Source organism: Lithobates pipiens, unplaced genomic scaffold, assembly GCF_037356315.1.
Source record: "Lithobates pipiens isolate NorthernLeopardFrog02 unplaced genomic scaffold, aLitPip1_a1.2 Scaffold_18, whole genome shotgun sequence".
In the NCBI taxonomy this organism is placed as follows: Eukaryota; Metazoa; Chordata; class Amphibia; order Anura; family Ranidae; genus Lithobates; species Lithobates pipiens.
In genome coordinates this window covers 351,713,142-351,734,887 of record NW_027507758.1, presented here as the reverse complement: position 1 = coordinate 351,734,887, position 21,746 = coordinate 351,713,142, and the positions used below count along the sequence as shown (strand labels likewise).

General features: G+C 43.0%; 1 protein-coding gene across 1 annotated transcript in view; it reads right to left on the bottom strand.

Annotated features, from left to right (window-relative positions):
• Window positions 1-20,659, bottom strand: part of LOC143988152 (putative cation-transporting ATPase 13A4) — a 156,517-nt gene extending 135,858 nt beyond the window's left edge. The window contains exon 1 of the mRNA XM_077487481.1: window positions 20,508-20,659. Within this exon, the coding sequence (XP_077343607.1) occupies window positions 20,508-20,570 (63 nt within the window). The 5' untranslated portion in view covers window positions 20,571-20,659. The remainder of the gene's footprint in view (window positions 1-20,507) is intronic.
• Between the last annotated feature and the right edge of the window lie 1,087 nt (window positions 20,660-21,746).

Below are 21,746 nucleotides of genomic sequence, written 5' to 3'. Positions count from 1 at the left end.
TCATTCCAAATGTATGTAGCAGGGAGCTGGTTATCTTACCGGCAGTATCAGAAGACACTCTGAAACATTGTTGCAGTGAGACTGTTTCCCTCTAGTGCCAGCTACGTTTCTGTGTCATCACATCCTGACAGCAAAGTTTTTACCACCAGGGAGCAAAGCATACAGGGAATTGTAAACCCAGGGCTCAAGTGGCACATTGGTTTGAATTGCTGGGGAACTACAACTACCAGCCCACTGGGAGTAAAGAACGGGCTGCTGGGAGAGGATATATAAAGGCTTGTCTAGGCCTAGATCTCTCTCTTAGGACACCTATCCTGGATCTGCCAGGATTGGGTGAGAGGGCATTTGCCAATTTCTTGGAAACAAGGACACTGCACACAGATTTGTATGTTGTATAGACACTGTATACAGACATCATTGCTCTTAGTCACCTTTCTGACACCTGTAGTGCTACAGGACATAGGGCATTTAGATACATAGACACTGTATACAGACACCATTGTCCTTTCACCCTGCTGAGGAAGATCTTGTATTCTTTACTTCATAATCCAGGCCAGTTGTGTTGTTTGGCCATCCTATTCAGGAGTTTAAGTGCACAGATGAGAATGGCTAGCTGAAGAATCCAAAGCCTCATCTTCCTTCCAAGAGACCGTTGCCATATGGGCATGCACACACATGTTCAGGGCTCTGTATATGTAATGAGTGTGCGAGATAGTTTATCTGGGAAGTTAAGCCATTGAATATTGAACTAAGTACAGTGTTTGTAGATGGGCCTGTGGTGTTAGGGGACAGAAGAGAGAGGTCTGACATAACGAGGTTCAGTCGTCTGCTCTTCTTCTGCCTGGACTCATAGAGCCAAATTTGAGTAGAGGTAGCCAATCCAATATAAAGTGTCATATTGTGATTTATTTGCCATTTAAGTGTGCCTCTGCTCTTGGGGCTAGTCTCAGGTTTGGAATTTCCTGAAAGCAGCCTGAATATAGTGTTGTGCTCTTAATCTCTGTTATTGCTCTCCAGTTGATTACTTGAAAATAGGACAATAAAAAGTTGAGATGGGCTGAACTAGGGGTGGGCCAACATCCCAATAGTAGAGGAAAATAGCAAGGTTCCCCCTTGCGGGACTTTAGGGGCCCTGGTGGTTGTAAAACTATATATATATAATATGTAATTTGTATATGTTATTTATTTAGACAAATAGTAAAAATCAGTTGGCATAAAACAAGCGGAAGAAAGAATGTGGCTGTTTAAGTTACAAGTCAACATGGCACTAGTGACTGAACACTGCTGAGGGTCCTGGACCACCGTGATGCAGAGACGGAGTCCTGGAACCACAACCAGGGTGTTTCAGAATCTCTTCCTTCATCAGGAAAAAAAATTTAAATTCAGGGAAAAAAAAAATCAAACGTGGCATACTTACCTCCACTGTGCAGTTTGTTTTCTACAGAGTGGCCCTCGTCCTCCTCTTCTGGGGTCCCTCAGCTGCACTGGTGGCTTCTCCCCACACCAAGTGTCCACATTGGAGAAGCGCTCTCCTTGGTGGACACCCATGCGGGTACGCTCCCGAGTTCCGCTTCTGTGTCCATTCATACAGAATGCAGGACTTGGCCCCGCCCCCTGGTGCCATGTCATTGGATTTGATTGACAGCAGTGGGAGCCAATGGCTGCGCTGCTATCAATCAGGACACAAGACACCAGGTAGAGCTTGCAAAAGGATGATTTAAAATTCATTGATACTGTTTGGATAATAATGCACACTTTAAATAACAATTTATTATGTTTATACTACTCAGCAAATATAGCTTTTGAGTCAAAAAGTCCACGTGAGGAATCTTCAGTGGTATACAGTCAGTTCATGCATAAAGTGACTTAGTGCCAAGGGGGGGACCACCACCAATGGTAAAATTGGCTGCTCACCTCATCGTATGGACCCTTTAAATTACAGAGGGTCGTATGCACTTAAATATCAACTCATCCAATCGCTATACTCCTCTCCGACAATATCCGACCAATTCACAAACGAAAACACAGCTTTCTCCTATTCAGAGTCAAATGAACTGACACGTTCGTGGAATACCCACACTGGATCGGTATATAGCAGTATTCACAATTCCTCAGACCATGTGGATAGAAAGACAGGCCATAGTGCTCTCCATAGAAAAACGTTTTAATGATGAATATACATAAAAAACACACTTACAATAACGAAGCTTCATACGATCTTTAAAATGATCAATGACCGCGGGTGACATCACGTGATCTCCGTCCGTACATTACGTCCCTATGGGCGGGACTTCATCAGCGGACACGGAAACTACGTGACACCCGATATATGAATAGACATTACGGGGTTCCTATAGTGCGCTTACGGTGAGCACGACGTGACGGACAGCCTCTCCATGTTTACGAAAGTTACCAAGGTAACAACACATCCTGTCGTGTAGTACGAATCTACACGATAACAGGCAAAGACCTCAGGGAAGCCCTTGTGAATTTAAACAAACGTTACCAAGTTAACGGCTCATCACATCATGCTTATCCGCACTATGCAAATGAGCACAGCAACGAGCGGAATATAAAAAAGGAATCATATAAATATTTGCAAACATTTCCGTTGCCACAATGAATCCCTTCCCCTTATGTATATAATGTAATCAAATAAAGAAAAACTGCTTAATGGGTACCAATACAAAAGAACCCCATTATTAAACACATTTTTAAATTGCAAAGCATGAACTTTTTTCTCCAAACTTGAGTTTACAAAGTCCACCTCCTACAAAATGCAAATAAAGATGTGTTTCGAACTTAATATTCAAAAACAATTAAGAATATTAAAATGTGTATAATACACATATATCAACGTGACATCACCTGCAGCCAATAAATTAAATAGTACTAAAAATACAATAAAAAGTAAACAATAAAATCATCGATCAGTAATAAAACAGTTAATATCAAAATCGACATTCAATCCACCAGGCATTAATACATTGGTCTCATGTATCCAGTAAGATTCCCTACGACTTAACTGGCGTATGAAATTACCCCCCCTCCAATGTTTTGTGACCCTCTCAATCCCCCAAAACTTTAGGCCTTTAGGGTTTTGCTGATGGAATTGTTTAAAGTGTCGGGACACATTGTGGGTTTTCAGACCTTTTTTAATATTATCTACATGTTCTGCTAAACGCACATGTAAAGGTCTAGAAGTGCGTCCTATATATTGTAACCCACATTCGCACTCTAACATGTAAACCACTCCGATCGTGTCACATGTAATCAATTGCCGAATATCGTATTCCCTATTAGTTGCAGAGGCCAGAAACTTCTTCCGTTTCTTAATGTTGACTTTAGAATGCTTACACGGCTTGCACTAAACTTATCAAATGGGATTTAGAGATCCAAAATAAGAAAAAGAAAAAATTTGTGAGAGATCTTGATGACTTTGGAGGGGGTAACATTTTTAAGTGGCAAGCAGCCTCTAATTCAGCTACTAACATTAGTCAGAACCCCACAGGTGAGACTAATAAAAACACAGAGAAAGGCCCTCTGAGTGTAGAGCCTATCCATACATATGCTTCACCCCAGCAATTTAGTCAGTTTCCAACACAGGGGAACAATTATGCTCAGGGAAATGGTAGGAGGGGTAAAAACAAACGAGGAAGAGGTAGAGGAGAGAATCGGCAATCATGGCCTATGAGGGATAATCATTATCCCCCCTCTCCTCATTATGTAAATCAATCTAATGATTGGAGGACGAATAACCAGTATGGGGAGGGAGGAAGTCAGCAGAGAGGAGGGAGACCTTATTTTCCCCCAGAAAGACCAATACCCACCTATAATAAATATGCACCATTAGCTAACCAGGCACCTTATGGAGGAGGGGATTTTCACAGGAGGCAGGAGCAAGTTCCACCAGTATACAGACCCAATGTTGGGGAATGGTGGAGACAACCTCCTCCTCACACCCCACCCAGTGCGGGTCCTCTCAGGAAACGAAAAGAAAGAGAGGAAAACGAGGGGGTAGGCGACTACAAAAGGCCAAAACCCCAATAGGTATGGGGATCTATAACCTGAGTGGTATTGCATTAAACACTGATGAAATAAAAGTATTAGACAGAGGCCTGAAATTTGCACCCGTAAAAAATTTAAACAAATTCCAGACATATGTGAGTCTTCAGAAATATGTTAGGACCTTGAATATAAAAAAATATTTTTTGTCTAATTCACGTGTAGGCCCCACACGGGGTGGGGGTGACCATTCTAATTTACGTAATAAGTCCATTTTTAACCCTCCTAATGTGGAGAATAAATATATGGAAGTATTTAAAAATATGGTCACAAAAGATCTGGAAGAATTAAGGGTTAGGAAAATTATGGATCCCCAATATATCAAGCGAGGTATGAAGTCTCTAGAAGCACGCAAAGAGATTATCATAAGGCACGCAGATAAGGGGGGGGGGGGTTTGGTAATTTTAAGTAAGGAGTATTACCAAAGGGAGATGTCCCGACTACTAAATGATGAGGATACGTACAAAATCCTAAATAGAGACCCAATGTTAATGTATAAAGATGAACTGCATTCCATTGTAGAAGATGGAAAAGACCAAAGGATCTTATCCAAAAAGGAAGCAGCATATCTAGACCCTTTGTTTTGTAGAACCCCTATAATATATTTTCTCCCTAAGATCCATAAAGACAGTACCAATCCCCCAGGGAGGCCTATAGTGAACGGTATTGATTCTGTATCTGCTAGATTGGGTCAATATATTGACTTTTTTCTTCAGCCTTTAGTGGTGAATACTCTGGCATACCTAAAAGATACTAAACATATTATACAAATTTTGGAAGAATTGGGATGTTCCCCTTCCAGTATCTTGGTGACAGCTGATGGAGGCTCCCTATACACCATCATAGGTCATGATGACGCTATGACCTCAGTTGAGTGGGCCTTGTCATCATCAGCATTGTCGGGTAGACATCAGGAATTTTTGCTGACTTGTTTAAACTTTTGCCTGAGCCGAAATTATTTTTGGTATGGCAAGGAGTTTTATTTACAGACCAGAGGGGTTGCGATGGGAGCTCGTTTTGCTCCCAGTGTGGCCAACTTATTTATGGCCCACTGGGAGGAAGAAGCAGTTTTTAAACATCGCCCCCCAGAACTGGTGTGCTACCGTAGATTTATAGATGATCTTATCTTGATTTGGGATGGTACTAGATCGTCACTCGATATTTTTATTCAATCATTGGATTCCAATGATAGGAATATTTCGCTCACATGGAATGTGAGTCAAGATCATATAGTCTTTTTGGATCTGGAGATCAACAAAGATTTGGGTAACTTCAGGTTGGTTAACCATTTTAAACCTACTGATCGTAACGCTTATATTCCCCTGGGGAGTTGTCATCACCAATCTTGGTTGTGCAACATCCCCAGGGGACAATTCATTAGGTTACATCGTAATTGTACGAGGAGTGAGGATTACATATCTCAATCCGATCGTGTTGATCTCCAGATTTGAACAAAAGGGATATGATCGGTCGGTCTTGAAGGCAGAATTTGAAAAGGTCAAACAGATTGATAGGACTACTTTAGTCTCCAGTCAACCTAGGGAGACTAATAATAGTGAGCAAAATTTTAGAATGATTTTAGATTACAATGTTCAACACAAAAAATTTGAAAAGATAGTGTCTAAACATTGGTCCATTTTAAAGCAGGACAAAATTTTGGGACCCGTACTACCTACTCGTCCACAGTTTATTTATAAAAAAGCTCCCTCTCTGAGGGACCGTCTTGCTCCCAGCGTTCTTAACCCCCCTATTCCATCAGAGAACCGATTGTTCTCCTTTTTGGGGGGGTTTTATGCTTGTGGGCGGTGCAAGCCGTGTAAGCATTCTAAAGTCAACATTAAGAAACGGAAGAAGTTTCTGGCCTCTGCAACTAATAGGGAATACGATATTCGGCAATTGATTACATGTGACACGATCGGAGTGGTTTACATGTTAGAGTGCGAATGTGGGTTACAATATATAGGACGCACTTCTAGACCTTTACATGTGCGTTTAGCAGAACATGTAGATAATATTAAAAAAGGTCTGAAAACCCACAATGTGTCCCGACACTTTAAACAATTCCATCAGCAAAACCCTAAAGGCCTAAAGTTTTGGGGGATTGAGAGGGTCACAAAACATTGGAGGGGGGGTAATTTCATACGCCAGTTAAGTCGTAGGGAATCTTACTGGATACATGAGACCAATGTATTAATGCCTGGTGGATTGAATGTCGATTTTGATATTAACTGTTTTATTACTGATCGATGATTTTATTGTTTACTTTTTATTGTATTTTTAGTACTATTTAATTTATTGGCTGCAGGTGATGTCACGTTGATATATGTGTATTATACACATTTTAATATTCTTAATTGTTTTTGAATATTAAGTTCGAAACACATCTTTATTTGCATTTTGTAGGAGGTGGACTTTGTAAACTCAAGTTTGGAGAAAAAAGTTCATGCTTTGCAATTTAAAAATGTGTTTAATAATGGGGTTCTTTTGTATTGGTACCCATTAAGCAGTTTTTCTTTATTTGATTACATTATATACATAAGGGGAAGGGATTCATTGTGGCAACGGAAATGTTTGCAAATATTTATATGATTCCTTTTTTATATTCCGCTCGTTGCTGTGCTCATTTGCATAGTGCGGATAAGCATGATGTGATGAGCCGTTAACTTGGTAACGTTTGTTTAAATTCACAAGGGCTTCCCTGAGGTCTTTGCCTGTTATCGTGTAGATTCGTACTACACGACAGGATGTGTTGTTACCTTGGTAACTTTCGTAAACATGGAGAGGCTGTCCGTCACGTCGTGCTCACCGTAAGCGCACTATAGGAACCCCGTAATGTCTATTCATATATCGGGTGTCACGTAGTTTCCGTGTCCGCTGATGAAGTCCCGCCCATAGGGACGTAATGTACGGACGGAGATCACATGACGTCACCCGCGGTCATTGATCATTTTAAAGATCGTATGAAGCTTCGTTATTGTAAGTGTGTTTTTTATGTATATTCATCATTAAAACGTTTTTCTATCCACATGGTCTGAGGAATTGTGAATACTGCTATATACCGATCCAGTGTGGGTATTCCACGAACGTGTCAGTTCATTTGACTCTGAATAGGAGAAAGCTGTGTTTTCGTTTGTGAATTGGTCGGATATTGTCGGAGAGGAGTATAGCGATTGGATGAGTTGATATTTAAGTGCATACGACCCTCTGTAATTTAAAGGGTCCATACGATGAGGTGAGCAGCCAATTTTACCATTGGTGGTGGTCCCCACCTTGGCACTAAGTCACTTTATGCATGAACTGACTGTATACCACTGAAGATTCCTCACGTGGACTTTTTGACTCAAAAGCTATCTTTGGACTTTTTATTAATTTTAATATGTTAGTAATCATTTTATTTTAGTTAGAGCGCTGTACCATCTGTTTGATATATTGTATTTTGGGATTTGGTAATTGATCCTTGGTGTCCAGCAGCTTTTCGTAAAGGGGTTGTACTGCGCTGATTTTTTCTGTATTTATACTCAGCAAATATAACATTAATGCCGCGTACACGCGATCAAATTGTCTGGCGGAATTGGTCCGGCAAACAATCCGGCAAACAATCCGCCGGACTTTATAATGAACGGACTTGGCCACACACGGACGCTCTGAAAGTCCGGTGATTTCTAACGCGATGACGTACAGCGCGTACGACGGGACTAGAAACAGAAGTTCAATAGCCAGTAGCCAATAGCTTCCTTCTCGTACTTGCTTCAGAGCATGCGTCATTCTTAGTCAGCCGGACTAGCACACTGACGAATGGATTGTCCGCTGAAAGCCAAGTCCGGCGGACAAATTTTGAGTCAAAACTACTTTCTAAGTCCGCCGGACTTTACGATGAAAAAGTCCACTGGAGCCCACACATGATCGAATTGTCCGGCGTACTGTGGTCCTAGTCCGCCAGACAATTCGATCGTGTGTACGCGCCATTAGACATTTTGTCTTTTCGAAATATTTTCAATTCATATCTTTTAAAAAAAAAAAGGGTTATAATAAACCACTTCCCGACCACCTCATGCAGATATACTGTGGCAGAAAGGCACGTATTTATAGCAAAACTAAAAGATAATGTGCTTTTTTTTTCAAAATTGAAGTGCAAAAAATAAAAAACGCAGAGGTGATCAAATACCACCACAAGAAAGCTCTATTTGTGGGAAAAAAAGGATGTAAATTTTGCCACGTCGCACAACCGCGCAATTGTCAGTTAAAGCGACAGAGTGCTGAATCGCAAAAAGTGCTCTGGGTCTTTGGCCAGCCAAATGATCCGGGGCTTAAGTGGTTAACCACTTCCGGACCACCTGCTGCAGTTTTACTGTGGCAGGTTGGCTCAGCTGGGCAAATCTAAGTCACTTTACGTCGCTTTACCTTTTGACCACTAAGGGCGCACACGCTAGCAGCATGTGCATGGAGCCGATGCGAGTTCCCGGTGGGAAGGATGACCATCGGGCACCCACGATTGCTCGTGACAGAGCAAGAACCGGAATCTGTGTGTGTAAACACCGATCTCTCTCTCCTCCTAGACAGTCCCACCCCCCCACAGTTAGAACACAGGGAGGGAACACAGTTAACCCCTTGCTTGCCCCCTAGTGTTAACCCCTTCCCTGCCAGTGACATTTATACAGTAATCAGTGCATTTTATAGCACCGATCTCTGTATAATTGTCAATGGTCCCAAAAATGTGTCAAAAGTGTCCAATTTGTCTGCCGCAAAATCGAAGATCGCCGCCATTACTAGTAAAAAAAAAATGCCATAAATCTATCCCTTATTATATATAAATCGCTTATTGCAATTTTTTTTGCCAAAAATATCTAGAAGAATACATATCGGCCTAAACTGAGGAAAAAAAATATGTTTTTTAAACATGTGGGATATTTATTATCAAAATTGTCGCTCTTCTTTTGTTTATAGCACAAAAAAAATGTGATCAGATACCACCAAAAGCAAGCTCTATTTGTGGGGAAAAAAAGGACATACATTTTTTTGGGGTACAGCGTTGCATGACTGCGCAATTGTCAGTTAAAGTGGCTCAGTGCCGTATCGCAAAAAATTGTCTGGTCATCAAGCAGCCAAATCTTCCAGGGCTGAATTGGTTGACGCAGAGTTGCTGCACCTCCCCGCCACACAAAAAAATAATTAAAAGTCAGCTGCTACAAATACTGTAGCTGCTGGCTTTTACTACTAGGGCACTTATCTGTCTAGGCATCCAGTGGTGTCCTCAACTGAGCCGATTCTTGTATTGGCTCTCGGGTGCTGGCACCACCATCTTGGCTAAGGGAACCTGGCAGTAAAGCCTTTGGTTTCACAGCTGGTTTCCTACTGCGCATGTGCGAATTGCTCTGCACTGTCAATGGATCAGCTGCCAGGGGGAAGGGGGTGGTTGACCTTCTAGCTCACTTCACCGCTGTTAACTGAGCCAGAATTGGGAACAGGTACCTGTCAAAATCAGATACCTGCTCTTCCCCAAAAGGTGCCATATGTGGCAGCAAAGGGGGTAGGAGGCAGCCAAGCAGAGCTTCTCCTTTTGGGTGGAGCTCCACTTTAAAGTGGTTGTAAGGGCTGAAGGTTTTTAACCTTCATGAATTCTATGCATGAAGATAAAAAACCTTCTGTGTGCTGCTGCCCCTACAGAACCCCCCCTCTCCCCAATACTTACCCAAGCCCCATCTCAATCCAGTGATGTGCGTGGGAGCAGAAGCTCTTCAGGGTCTCACTTTCCTCATTGGCTGAGACACAGCATTGGTTGCTGCAGCCGTCAATCACAGGAAGTGAAGAGGGAGCGGGGATAAGGATGAGCAATGCTCTATGTGTTTCATAGATAGTGAGCTTGTATGAGTACCCCCATAGCAAGCGGCTTATTATGGGGGCACTCAGCATTAGGGATGAGCTTCGTGCTCGAGAAAAACTCATTTTCGACTCGAATATCGGCTGTTCATCCGTTCGGCGAATTCCAAACAATATGGGCCGTTTGCGCCAAACTCGAGTGGCGTGTCACGGCCCATAATTCACTGCGGCATCGCAGTGCATTGCTGGCTGATGATTGGCCAAGCATGCACTATGACCCTCATGCTTTGGCAATCACAGTGCGGAAAAAACGGAGGGGGTTTAGTACATACCCCACAGTATGCAATTGAGTACTGGCCTGTCCTGCATCCAGCGTTCTTTCGGAACGCACATTCAGTGCTGCTGGAGGCGTTGTAACTGATCACAGGGTGCGCCTGTCCACCGACTCGGTTGATCGACTGACCTTCATAAAAATGAATCAGTCTTGGATCACCACCAGCTACCAAGCACCTGATGCTGATGTAACCGAATAATTATTTTTTTGAAATGTCAGATCCCTTCAAGACTGCCTATGCTGATGCTGAGTGACTATGCTGTTATGTTGAGTGACTATCCTCTTCCTCCTCAATGATCATGCTGATAGCTTGTAAGAACATTTTTGATTCTGGGCGCCGCCACCAGTGGCTAAGGCCCAATTTTTCAGCCCCTGTTTAACAGGGGAGTGTAATTACAATTTTTGTTGCAATATTTTGCAGGAGGGTTCATTGCTGCGCTCAACTACAATATTTGTGAGTGGTTGCAGTGTTTTGGCACCAGCACCAGTGCAGGGCTCATTCCTGCTCTCCAACTAGAGTTTCTGTGAGGTGTTGCAGTGTTGTGGCACCAGTGCCTAAGGCCCAATTTTCGTGCCCCTGTTCAACAGGTGCATGTAATTACAATTTTTGATATAATATTTCACAGCAGGGCCCGTTCCAGTGCCCACCAAGAGTAACTGTGAGGACTTACATTGTTATGGCACCAGCACCACCACCACCAAAGGCCCAATTTTTCTACCACTGTTCAACAATGGCATGTAATTACAATTCTTGATATAATAGTTCACAGCAGGGCGTTTCAGCGCCCACCAAGAGTCACTTTCAGGGCTTACAGCGTTGTGGCAACACCAACACCTTAGGCCCAAATTTCTGCAGAGCATATGGGCAGGCCCCTACTTTCAAACATCCAACTTACAAACATCTCCTACTTGCAAACAGAAGGAGACAACAGGATGTGGGATGAAATCTACCCCTAGGAAGGGAAATTCTCTCCTTTAAGAGTTGATATGGGAAAAATGTGTCTCCTCTCCACTGATGCTTTATTCCAATCCTTGTTTTACTAAAAAAAAACAAATTTTCAAAAAACATTCGTCATTAGGACAGAAAGTGAGGTGAAATCTTCTGAAGAGGTTCACAGACAGCAAAAAAAAAATGTTACAGGGGTGATAACCCTTCCCTATGTTTTCCAGAAAGCTTAAAAATAGATTTTTTTGACTGGAGCTACACTTTAAAAATGTACCAGTTCAAAATTACAAACAGATTCTACTTAACAACAAACCTACGCAGTCCCTGGCTTGTTTGTACCGCCTGTATACTGCTGTTCTGAGTATATAGGGCCTGGGGGCCCCACTCCTTTCCTTTTTTTAATTTGGGTATGGGGTTCCCCTTAATATCCACTCAAGACCCAAAGGGGCTGGTAATGGGCCATTTTTCTCACTGATTTTCATCCATATTGCCGGGACCAGACATTACATTAAAACCGCAAGCAGTTTTAAATTACTTTTTTTCCGTTAAAAATGTAATTTTGTGCAAGGACTGTTCTAAACATGGGAAACACGTGCCACTTCATAGGTATACTATAGACACCCCCAGGCACGATATTTAAAGGAATATTCCACTTTTTTTTCACTTTAAGCGTCATTAAAATCAGTGCTCCTGAAAAAACTGCCATTTTTAAAAAACTTTTTTTTGCATTGATACATGTTCCCTGGGGCAGGACCCAGGTCCCCAAACCCTTTTTGTGACAATAACTTGCATATTAGCCTTTAAAAGTAGCACTTTTGATTTAGAACGTTCGAGTCCCATAGACTTTAACCTTCCTAGCAGTGATCCCGAGTCTGGCTCGGGTTGGGATTTTAGTTCCACAAGCGGTAACCCTGAGCCAGACTCGGGATCGCATCGCTGGATACAGGGAGGACACGGAAAAGTTACTTACCTTGGATCCAGCAATGTCCTCTGCGCTTTGTGATCGAGCTGTCCTCCGCTCGATTCACACAGTGCCCGAATGCCGCCAAGCTCCGTTCCCTGCGACGTTACGGCGCACGGGAGCGGAGATCGGCGCCAAATTCAAAAAAGTAAAAGTACACAAAACACACACAGTACTGTAATCTTACAGATTACAGTACTGTATAAAAAATACACACCCCTTTGTCCCTAGTGGTCTGTGCAGTGCCCTGCATGCACTTTTATATTATAAATACTGTTTTTCCCAAGTGTTCTTCCAGGACAGCCCTTGAGAGAGATGGAGCTCCTCCCATCGACACAGGAAACACATTGCCACAGTTCAAAAGGCGGTCCCTCAGGTCCCTGGTCAGTCATTTGTGTTTCCTCCGTCGGAGGAACATGTTGCCAGGAACCTGGAGGCCCCTCTCAGGGGCTGCCTGAGAACCTGCAAGCCTAAGGGACCGGGTCCTGGTTTATGGCTGCAGTTTGGGTCCATACCTTTTTTCTTTGGCTCGGGTACCGTCCAGCTGAACCGGAGCAGACCCGTTACCCTCCTCCTTCCAGTGCCGAGGTGGCCAGGGGCAGAATGACGCCGGTTTCCCCCAGGAGTGGTGAGTGGAACCTTCCATCTTCCCTCCTCGTTGCAGGGGGTCGGAGACGCCGAGCGTTCACTTCCAGCGGAACCGCGTCATCACTGCGTGCCGAGACTTCCGGTTCCGGGTCTCTAGGGTACAAGGAGGAGAGGGAGAGCCAGCGCTGTGCCTGTGAAGCCCGACCAGCGTCCAGCTATACCGGATTAGCGGCGGTATTTCGGAGCGTCAGAGGGGGACCATGGAGGCTATTCCCCAGGATACTCCGGCGGAGACAGGCACCAGCCAAACCCAGGTAGGCTGCTGGGCATGCTATTACTCTGGTGGAGTGGTGGTGTTTGTAGGCTGGGCCCTGTAGTGCCCCACGGTGGCGGTTTACTCACAGTGAGGTTGTTTGTTAGTGGTGATTCTAAGAGGGACATGGTGCTGACGCTAAGAAATCCTTTGTCTTCTTATTTTCAGGCTAAAGAGATGCCAAGGGAAGACAAGACAGGACGCAAAAAGTGCCCTAATTGTGGGAATAGGTTGTCCTCTGGCTCTAACAAAGCCCTATGCAAGCAATGCATTGCAAGCTTGCTTAAATCTGAGGCAGATTCCCCTTTAGCAAAGTTTTTGGGCTCCTTTAAAGAGGAAATGGCGTCGACCTTTAAGTCCCTCCGGGAGTTAATCACTGACGTGGGATCAGCTGCAGCTGCCTCCACGAGTAAAACAACTATAATCTCATCCTCACCATGCCTTACAACACCCAGCTCAGGGGAGCCCCGTATGGTCAGGGAGCCTAGCCCCACGTTGATTAGCCCCGAATCTTCTGACACTGACTCGGGTCAGGAAGAGGATCAAGCAGCATCTAAAGCCTCAAAATATAGATTATCTCTCGAGGAAGTAGATGAGCTAATGGGGGCTATCTATGATACGCTGGAAATTGAGGAGGAAGAAACTCAGTTATCCAGACATGATCAAATGTATGAGGCTCTGGGGAAAAAGAAAGCAAGGGTTTTTCCTATACATAAGGTGCTTTCTGACCTTGTCCTTAAGGAGTGGTCTGAACCAGACAAGAAGGTTTTCTTTCCTAAATCCCTTAAGAGAAGGTTCCCTTTTGATGAGAGCCCAGAGGCGGTCTGGAATAAAAATCCAAAACTAGACGCCCCTCTGTCCAAAATCTCAAAGCAGGCTGATCTGGCCTTTGAGGATAGGGGCCACCTGAAAGATCCCATGGACAGGAGAACAGACATTGTCTTAAAGAGGGCCTGGGATGCCTCTATGGCAGGCTTAAAACCAGCTCTAGCCACTTCCTGTGTAGCTAGAAACCTGGAGTTCTGGTTATCGCAACTACAAGAACACTTAAAGGCAGGCACTCCTAGGGGGGAGCTTTTGAAATCCTTCCCTATGCTTTTTAAGGCCACCAGTTTCATCTCTGACGCCTCCACAGACTCCGTAAAATTTACGGCTAAATCTGCAGCACTTTCAGTGGCAGCAAGGAGGTCAGTATGGATGAAAACCTGGGGGGGAGACACGGCATCTAAAACCCGCCTGTGCAGCGTCCCTTTTACAGGAGACTTAGTCTTCGGGCCTGAATTAGACTCCGCCTTAGAAAGGACGGCGGACAAAAAGAAAACCTTTCCCGCAAAAAAGAAAAATTTTCAAAGAAAAATTTTTCGTCCCTTTAAGGAACCCTCTAAACCAGAGAAGAGTTCAACCCCCAAAAAACATTGGTCGGGACATAAAGGGAAAGAAAAAGGGGGCATACTGTTTAGCCGCCCCAATCAGGATCCCAAACCCCAGTGACGTCAGGGTTCCTGTGGGAGGAAGATTAAGCAAATTTCTTCCTCAATGGGAAGAGACAACCTCGAACGAGTTTGTCTTAAATATAATAAAAAGGGGTCATGCGCTGGAATTTCACAGCAACCCTCCTTCCAAGTTTCTGGTGACAAAGCTTCCAAGTCACTCAGAAAAGGCCAGGGCCTTACCTTTACTAATAGGGGAAATGGTAGATCAAGAAGTATTGACACCAGTCCCTATTCAGGAACAAGGGGACGGTTTTTACTCGCACATCTTTGTGGTAAGAAAACCGTCAGGGAGATTCAGACTAATTATGAACCTCCGTCCACTGAATCGCTCCATCCGTTACAAGAGATTTCGGATGGAGTCCATTTATTCCATAAAGAATCTCCTGCAGAAAGAGACATTTATGGCAACCCTGGACCTAAGGGATGCTTATCTGCACATTCCAATAAGGGAGGAATGCCAGAAATTCCTTCGGATGGCAGTGCAGATAGACACAAAGGTTTACCACTTTCAGTGCAGAGCACTTCCCTTCGGTCTATCATCCTCTCCGAGAATCTTTACCAAGGTTCTCGGAGAGGCTTTAGTTCCTCTGAGGCTTCAATCAGTCTCAATTATCCCCTACCTAGACGATCTGCTCCTAACAGCCCACTCAGAGAGTCGTCTTTCTCAGGACCTAGAATTGACTCAACTCAGTCTGAGTCGATTAGGGTGGATTGTCAGTCAGGAGAAATCCAAGACAACCCCAACACAGGAGATCCTGTATCTGGGGTACTGGATCAAGTCTGTAGATCAGAAAATTATACTGCCGGAAGAAAAGATTTTGAATCTGTGGCAGAGAATATCTTTTCTTCAATGCAGCCCCAAGTGTACGGTGAGGGAAGTAATGTCGGTCTTAGGTCTTATGACGGCAGCCATTCCAGCCGTACAATGGGCCAGGTTCCATCAAAGAGAACTTCAGGGTTTTCTGTTAGAACAATTAAAAGGCAGAGATCTGGAGGAGGAGGTATCGATCCCCTCAAGGGTAAAACGCTCCCTCTGGTGGTGGAAGGACAGGGAGAACCTAAACAAAGGGGTTCATTGGGTCCTTCCTATCACTTCAACACTAACAACGGATGCGAGCAGTTGGGGCTGGGGAGCCCACCTAGGCTCAAGCTGGGTCCAGGACAAGTGGACCCCGGAGGAGAAATGTTTCTCTTCCAATTGGAAAGAACTAACAGCAATCCTGAGAGCTGTTCTAGCTTTCCACCCCGCAATACAGGGTCACCATCTACAAGTCCGTTCAGACAATACGACGGCTGTAGCATACATAAACAAACAAGGAGGAACCAGAAGTCCTCGTTTGATGTTGGTAGCCAGACGCATTCTCCAGTGGGCAGAAGCCAATCTGGAATCCATTTCTGCAGTTCACCTGAAAGGGGAGCTGAACAACAAGGTGGACTTCTTGAGTCGACAGAGGATTTCGAACCAAGAATGGTCCTTACACCCAGAGGCATTCAATCTCATAACAGCTCACTGGGGAGAACCAGAGGTAGACCTTTTTGCGAGCAAGAAAAATGCAAAGGTTCCCAATTTTTTCTCGCTAAACCCAGGAGATCAACCCCTGGCGGTAGATGCCTTGCAAACTCCATGGACTTTCAGTCTGGCGTATGCATTTCCCCCTCTTCATCTCATTCCGAGGGTCCTAGCAAGATTCCTCAAGGAGAAAACCTGTTTGATTCTAGTAGCACCTTTTTGGCCCAGGAGACCGTGGTTCACAACGTTGCTACAATTGACAGATTGTCCACCTCTAAGACTTCCCTACAGACAGGACCTCCTGTCGCAGGGACCTCTTTACCATCCGCAGGTCGCCACACTGAAGCTGTCAGCGTGGTTACTGAGGAGGAAATCTTAAGGAGTAAGGGCCTGTCAGACGAGGTAATTGCGACCTTACTACAGAGTCGCAAACCAGTCACGAGAGCTATTTACAAAAAAGTCTGGAAAAAATTCAATAGCTGGCTGAATAGCCGTGACATAAATACGGCTAATATTCTACAGTTTTTACAGGAAGGTGTAAACAAGGGTTTAACCCTAAGTACTATTAAGGTACAGATAGCTGCCTTAAGTGTATACCTAGATGAACGCTTACAGGAAAATCCTTTTGTCGCTAGATTCTGTAAGGCAGTCGCTAGACGTAAGCCAGTCAGAATCACAAAAGTCCCATCCTGGGATTTAGCAGTTGTGCTAAAAGCTTTCTTGGGGTCACCCTTTGAGCCTATCTCAGAGGCCTCCCTAAGGCTTATTACCTTTAAGACAGTTCTCCTGGTGGCAATCACTTCAGCCCGTAGGGTCAGTGAAATCCAAGCACTTTCCATCAGGGAACCATTCCTACAGATCCTAGAAGACAGAGTCATACTAAAGACAGACCCTGGGTTCTTACCAAAGGTAGCATCTAGCTTCCATAGGTCCCAAGATATTGTCCTCCCTTCATTTTGTCAAAATGCAGCAAATGAGAAAGAGGAACGTTTTCATTTATTGGATGTGAGGAGGTGTATTCTAGAATATCTTAAAATAACAAATCCATTCAGAATCTCAGACTCCCTTTTTGTCCTTTTTTCCGGACAGCGTAGGGGACAGAAAGCTTCAAAAGTAACCATAGCTTGATGGATTAGGCTAGCTATAGCAGAGGGGTATAAGGCCTTGAATAGAGATCCTCCTGAGGGTGTTAAAGCTCACTCCACAAGAGCGTTGTCTGCATCCTGGGCAGAAAGAGCTGGTGCCACCCCGGAGCAGGTATGTAAAGCAGCCACATGGTCAAGCTTTTCCACCTTTACAAGGCATTACCGACTGGACTTAATGTCTAGTCAGGATCAGGCCTTTGGGAGGAAAGTCCTCCAGGCCGTGGTCCCCCCCTAATCTGGTAAGTACTTGGGGATCCTCTCAAGGGCTGTCCTGGAAGAACACTTGGGAAAACTGGAGTTAGTACTTACTGGTAACTCCTTTTCCGGTGGTCTTCCAGGACAGCACGATTCCCACCCTTTATTTGATTGTAGTGATGTACTAATGTTATTACCTGTTATGGTTTATATGTTTTTCAGTTCCATCCTTCGGTTCTTGGTGAATGACTGACCAGGGACCTGAGGGACCGCCTTTTGAACTGTGGCAATGTGTTTCCTGTGTCGATGGGAGGAGCTACATCTCTCTCAAGGGCTGTCCTGGAAGACCACCGGAAAAGGAGTTACCGGTAAGTACTAACTCCAGTTTTTTTGGCTGGAATTTGGAGATTGTACATAGCAACCAGAAGTGTCCCTTTTTCAGTGTTTTAGGATTTGATTACATTATTGAATAATTTTTATTTTTATTTATTATATTATAAACTTTATCATACCCGGAATGTCTGCTAGACTCTGGTTTGAACAGATTTAAGAGGACTATAGGACTATAATATAAAACGCCAAATTTCCATGCAAAATAATTGTACCGCTTTCAGCACCTAAAACCAGAACGAATCATACCGCCAGGGAGGTTAATGGGGTTCTAAAGTTCATGCAAATGTTCGGTCCGTTCGCAGGTTCTGGTGCGAAAATAACCGGGGGGTGTTTGGCTCATCCGTACTCAGCATGGGGAAGGAGCCAGGGGTGCTGGAGTGGGACCTGAGAAGAGGAGGATCAGAGCTGCTCTGTGCAAAACCATTACACAGAGCAGGTAAGTATAATGTTTATTATTTAAAAAGAAAAAAAATTGTGCCTTTAATTTTACTCTTAAAGAGCAAGTAAACCCTGATGGGTTTTACTTCCTCTTTGTTTCCCTGCAAAGGTAAAGCATAATGGGCTACTATGCATCGCATAGTAGCCCATTATGTGACAGTTACCTGCAGGAGAAGCCCACAATGTTCCCGTCTTCCTCACTAGCAGCGAGCGTCCATTCTTCACCCCTCTTCTTTCTGGGGCCACGAACTCCGGCTCTGTGACTGGCCGGAGTCGCGTGACGTCACTCCCGCTCATGCGTGCCCTTTCTAACTCCTGCGCATGTGCAGAAGAAATCGTCCTACAGCGATTTGCAAATATCTCCTAGACCGTGTAGGTCTAGGAGATATTTCAATCACCTACAGGTAATCCTTAAGCTATGCTTACCTGTAGGTTAAAGTGGTCTGTAAGGGTTTACAGCAACTTTAACCTGCATTAACGAAAGAATGCAGAAAATATCTGTTAAATTTCCTAAATGCATATAAAAGATGATTTAAATTGCCTGGCCCTGGCTAGTGAACTGGTCAAAGAATCGTCTGTAATTTCTAATCACTTCTGCAAGGGAAAAAGTTACATTGTCTCCTACAGGCTAAATACCCCATCTAAAACTTGCCTATCTCCTCTGCATTACATGTACCCCATGCTACCATTATATGGTTTCTGTAATATGGAATAAACTTTTTTTTTCATAACAGTAGTGTAGTCTTTATTATTTAAATATCATTATTATGGATATGTGCACACACAATGCAAGAGAAATACATATACATTTGTATATATTTATATATTTTATAAATGTGTCATTTGTCATTTATAGGAAATATTGTTATTTGCAGTATGCAAAATGATATATTGAGATAAAACTATTTAATATTTTGATAATATGAAGTACAGATTAATATAAAAAGCTAATCAACAAATGATTTGTTTTTTTGGATGTAATCAGCGCTCAATGCTTCATATAGTTGGATTCTTAGATTTTTTGCCGCAATATTTGATGCACAATGAGTGATACACAGAGCTTTCATTTGACCAGATCTGTTGTACAGAAGAGTTTTTGTAAAGAGAAAAAAAAATAGCTGCATGCTTCACATTTCAATGACTTTCAGTTGTCCTCTCATTTGGCTCTGCTTTCAGTCCTGCTGTTGTGTGCAATAGCATGTGTCTACAGCGGGCCAGAAAAGGCATAAAGAAAAGTTGGATGGCACAGTGGTGTAGTGGGCAGCACTCTCATCTAGCAGTAGAACGGGTTGCTGGTTCAAATCCGAACCATGACACTACTTTCCTGAAGTTTTCATGTTCTCCCTGTGCCTGTGTGGGTTTACTCCAGTTTCCTCCCACACTCCAAAGACATGCTGGTAGGTAAAGTGTGGTCCTAGTGTATGAATGTGAGTTAAGGGACCTTAGATTATAAACTCCTTGAGGGTAGGGACTAACGTGAATGTACAATATATATGTAAATTGATGGTGCTATATAAGTACCTTAAATAATAATTAAAAAAATATTCAGTAATAATTTGCTCAGTGTCCTATTTGACAGCAGTCAATACATGACCAATCTTCATTTTTTCATTAATGGCCACAGTGAGGCCAAGAGGATAGCCATCCTCATTAAGTGGAGGAATTGAGTAGATGTGAATTTGGACGCACTAAATCATTTCTTGATAGGCAGAAGCAGCTTTTTCTTTAGTCCTACTTTGCTTCCAATTTTAAATTTTTTCTGCAATCAACTATGCAACACTTGGGATTATACTAGGTAGCCTATTATTAGATTACAGAGAAATAGATTGGTCAGAATTTACAGACAGTTATACATTGAATCCGAGCATGTAATATGCTATTATGGTTTATTTAAATGACAACTTCTACATCTTCACTTTCTGTTTAGTCAGTCTAAGATATTTAGTTTGTACATTACCTGCTTATGTAAAGTTGCCAGGGGAAAGGCATTCATATATTTTAACAAGCATATATTTTAGTGCATTTTTAAGAGTAATAAAGGTATATGTACCAGTCCCTATCCAATCATATTTGTAATCATCTTTAAATATTTAAAATCCTATATTCACTATGTAGCTTTGTTTTTTTTTATTTACCACCATTTTTTTATTTATCGTTTCATTTAAAAATGAATAGTGCTAAGAGAAACATTACTGCATGTTTCTTGCAATTGCATTTCTAGCTCTTCAAATTAGTTCCCTTTCAAATATTAATAAATAATAACTAATTAACTTGCGTCAAAATGTAAACAAAGTGGGAAATAAACTCACCATCTCATTTTCTTCTCCTTCATTAATAATTGCACGGTGGTCTTTGGGTAATTTTGACCTCATCTTTATGAGTAGATGTTACTTCAAATAATGAAAGTCCAGACAGTGACAGGGATTTACATCCCAATTTATAACCTTATCCAGTGCCTCTATTTTTCTCCATTTTTTTATGCATTGTGCACACCTATTTAATTAATTATAAGGAATGACTCACTACAGATCTATCTGGGTGGATTTAAAAATTGGCTTCCGTCACCTAGGTGTTTATCTTACAGTTAATGCCAGCCATTGTATCACACATTCTAGATACGTACAAAGCATAAGTACAATAACCTGCATATGTATGTTTATGTTTGCACTCCAAAATAACTGCAAATGACTCAGTAAACTGCAGTGAAATAATATGCCAGAGAGGTAATGCAGCCAGTGAACATCTAATTGTGGGTTTCATATTTTGTATGTAGGGGTGCATTTTGTCATGAAGAAATTTACTGACATTGAGATTCTATTAAAGCTGCTGCTATGTCTTGCAAAGAATGATTGCAAAGAGAAAATAAGATAAAAGTGTGGCTTGTATTAATTGTCACAAATAGGTAGGGTTTTCTAGCGATATGTAAAGCATTTTCAAAATTCTGTTAATCTTTTTCCTAAGTGAAAGTAGTTCTTCCTAGTGTCCGATAACCATATGGCATGACATGTTACACTGGAGTAATATAGCTCTGGTACATTACTGCTGTTAGCCAGCCAACAGTCAATTTTATGTTTATACAGTTCATATTTATTATGCATGTTTGTTCATGTATTAAGAGCGATGTAAAGCCAAAGCTTTTTTGGCTATACTTTTCTTTTGGGTCACAGTAATGCACTTACCTGTGCTCTCTAGTGACCCAGAATCAGTCAACAGCAGGCTAAAAACTTGGTGTTGTTCGACATAACAAAACCGCTCTAGACTCTGGAATATTGTCATAATTCAACCCAGATGCCTGCCCAGCAGCTAGCCCAGCCTCTAAGCATTCCACTGAGAGACTGAGCCACCCACTCCCACCCCCTGAAAGTGCTGGAGGTGCAGAGCAAAGGGCAGTGACTGACAGCCACCTCTTTCAGCTAGAAGGGCGCTTAGAACTGAGCAATCAGTGGTGATGTGATCACTCAGTTCTCTGGCTTAGAGTTGACGGGGACAGCTGCAGGGGAGGCCAGTATGTTTGCTTGTTTTTTTACATTCCCACACTTCTCCTTGAA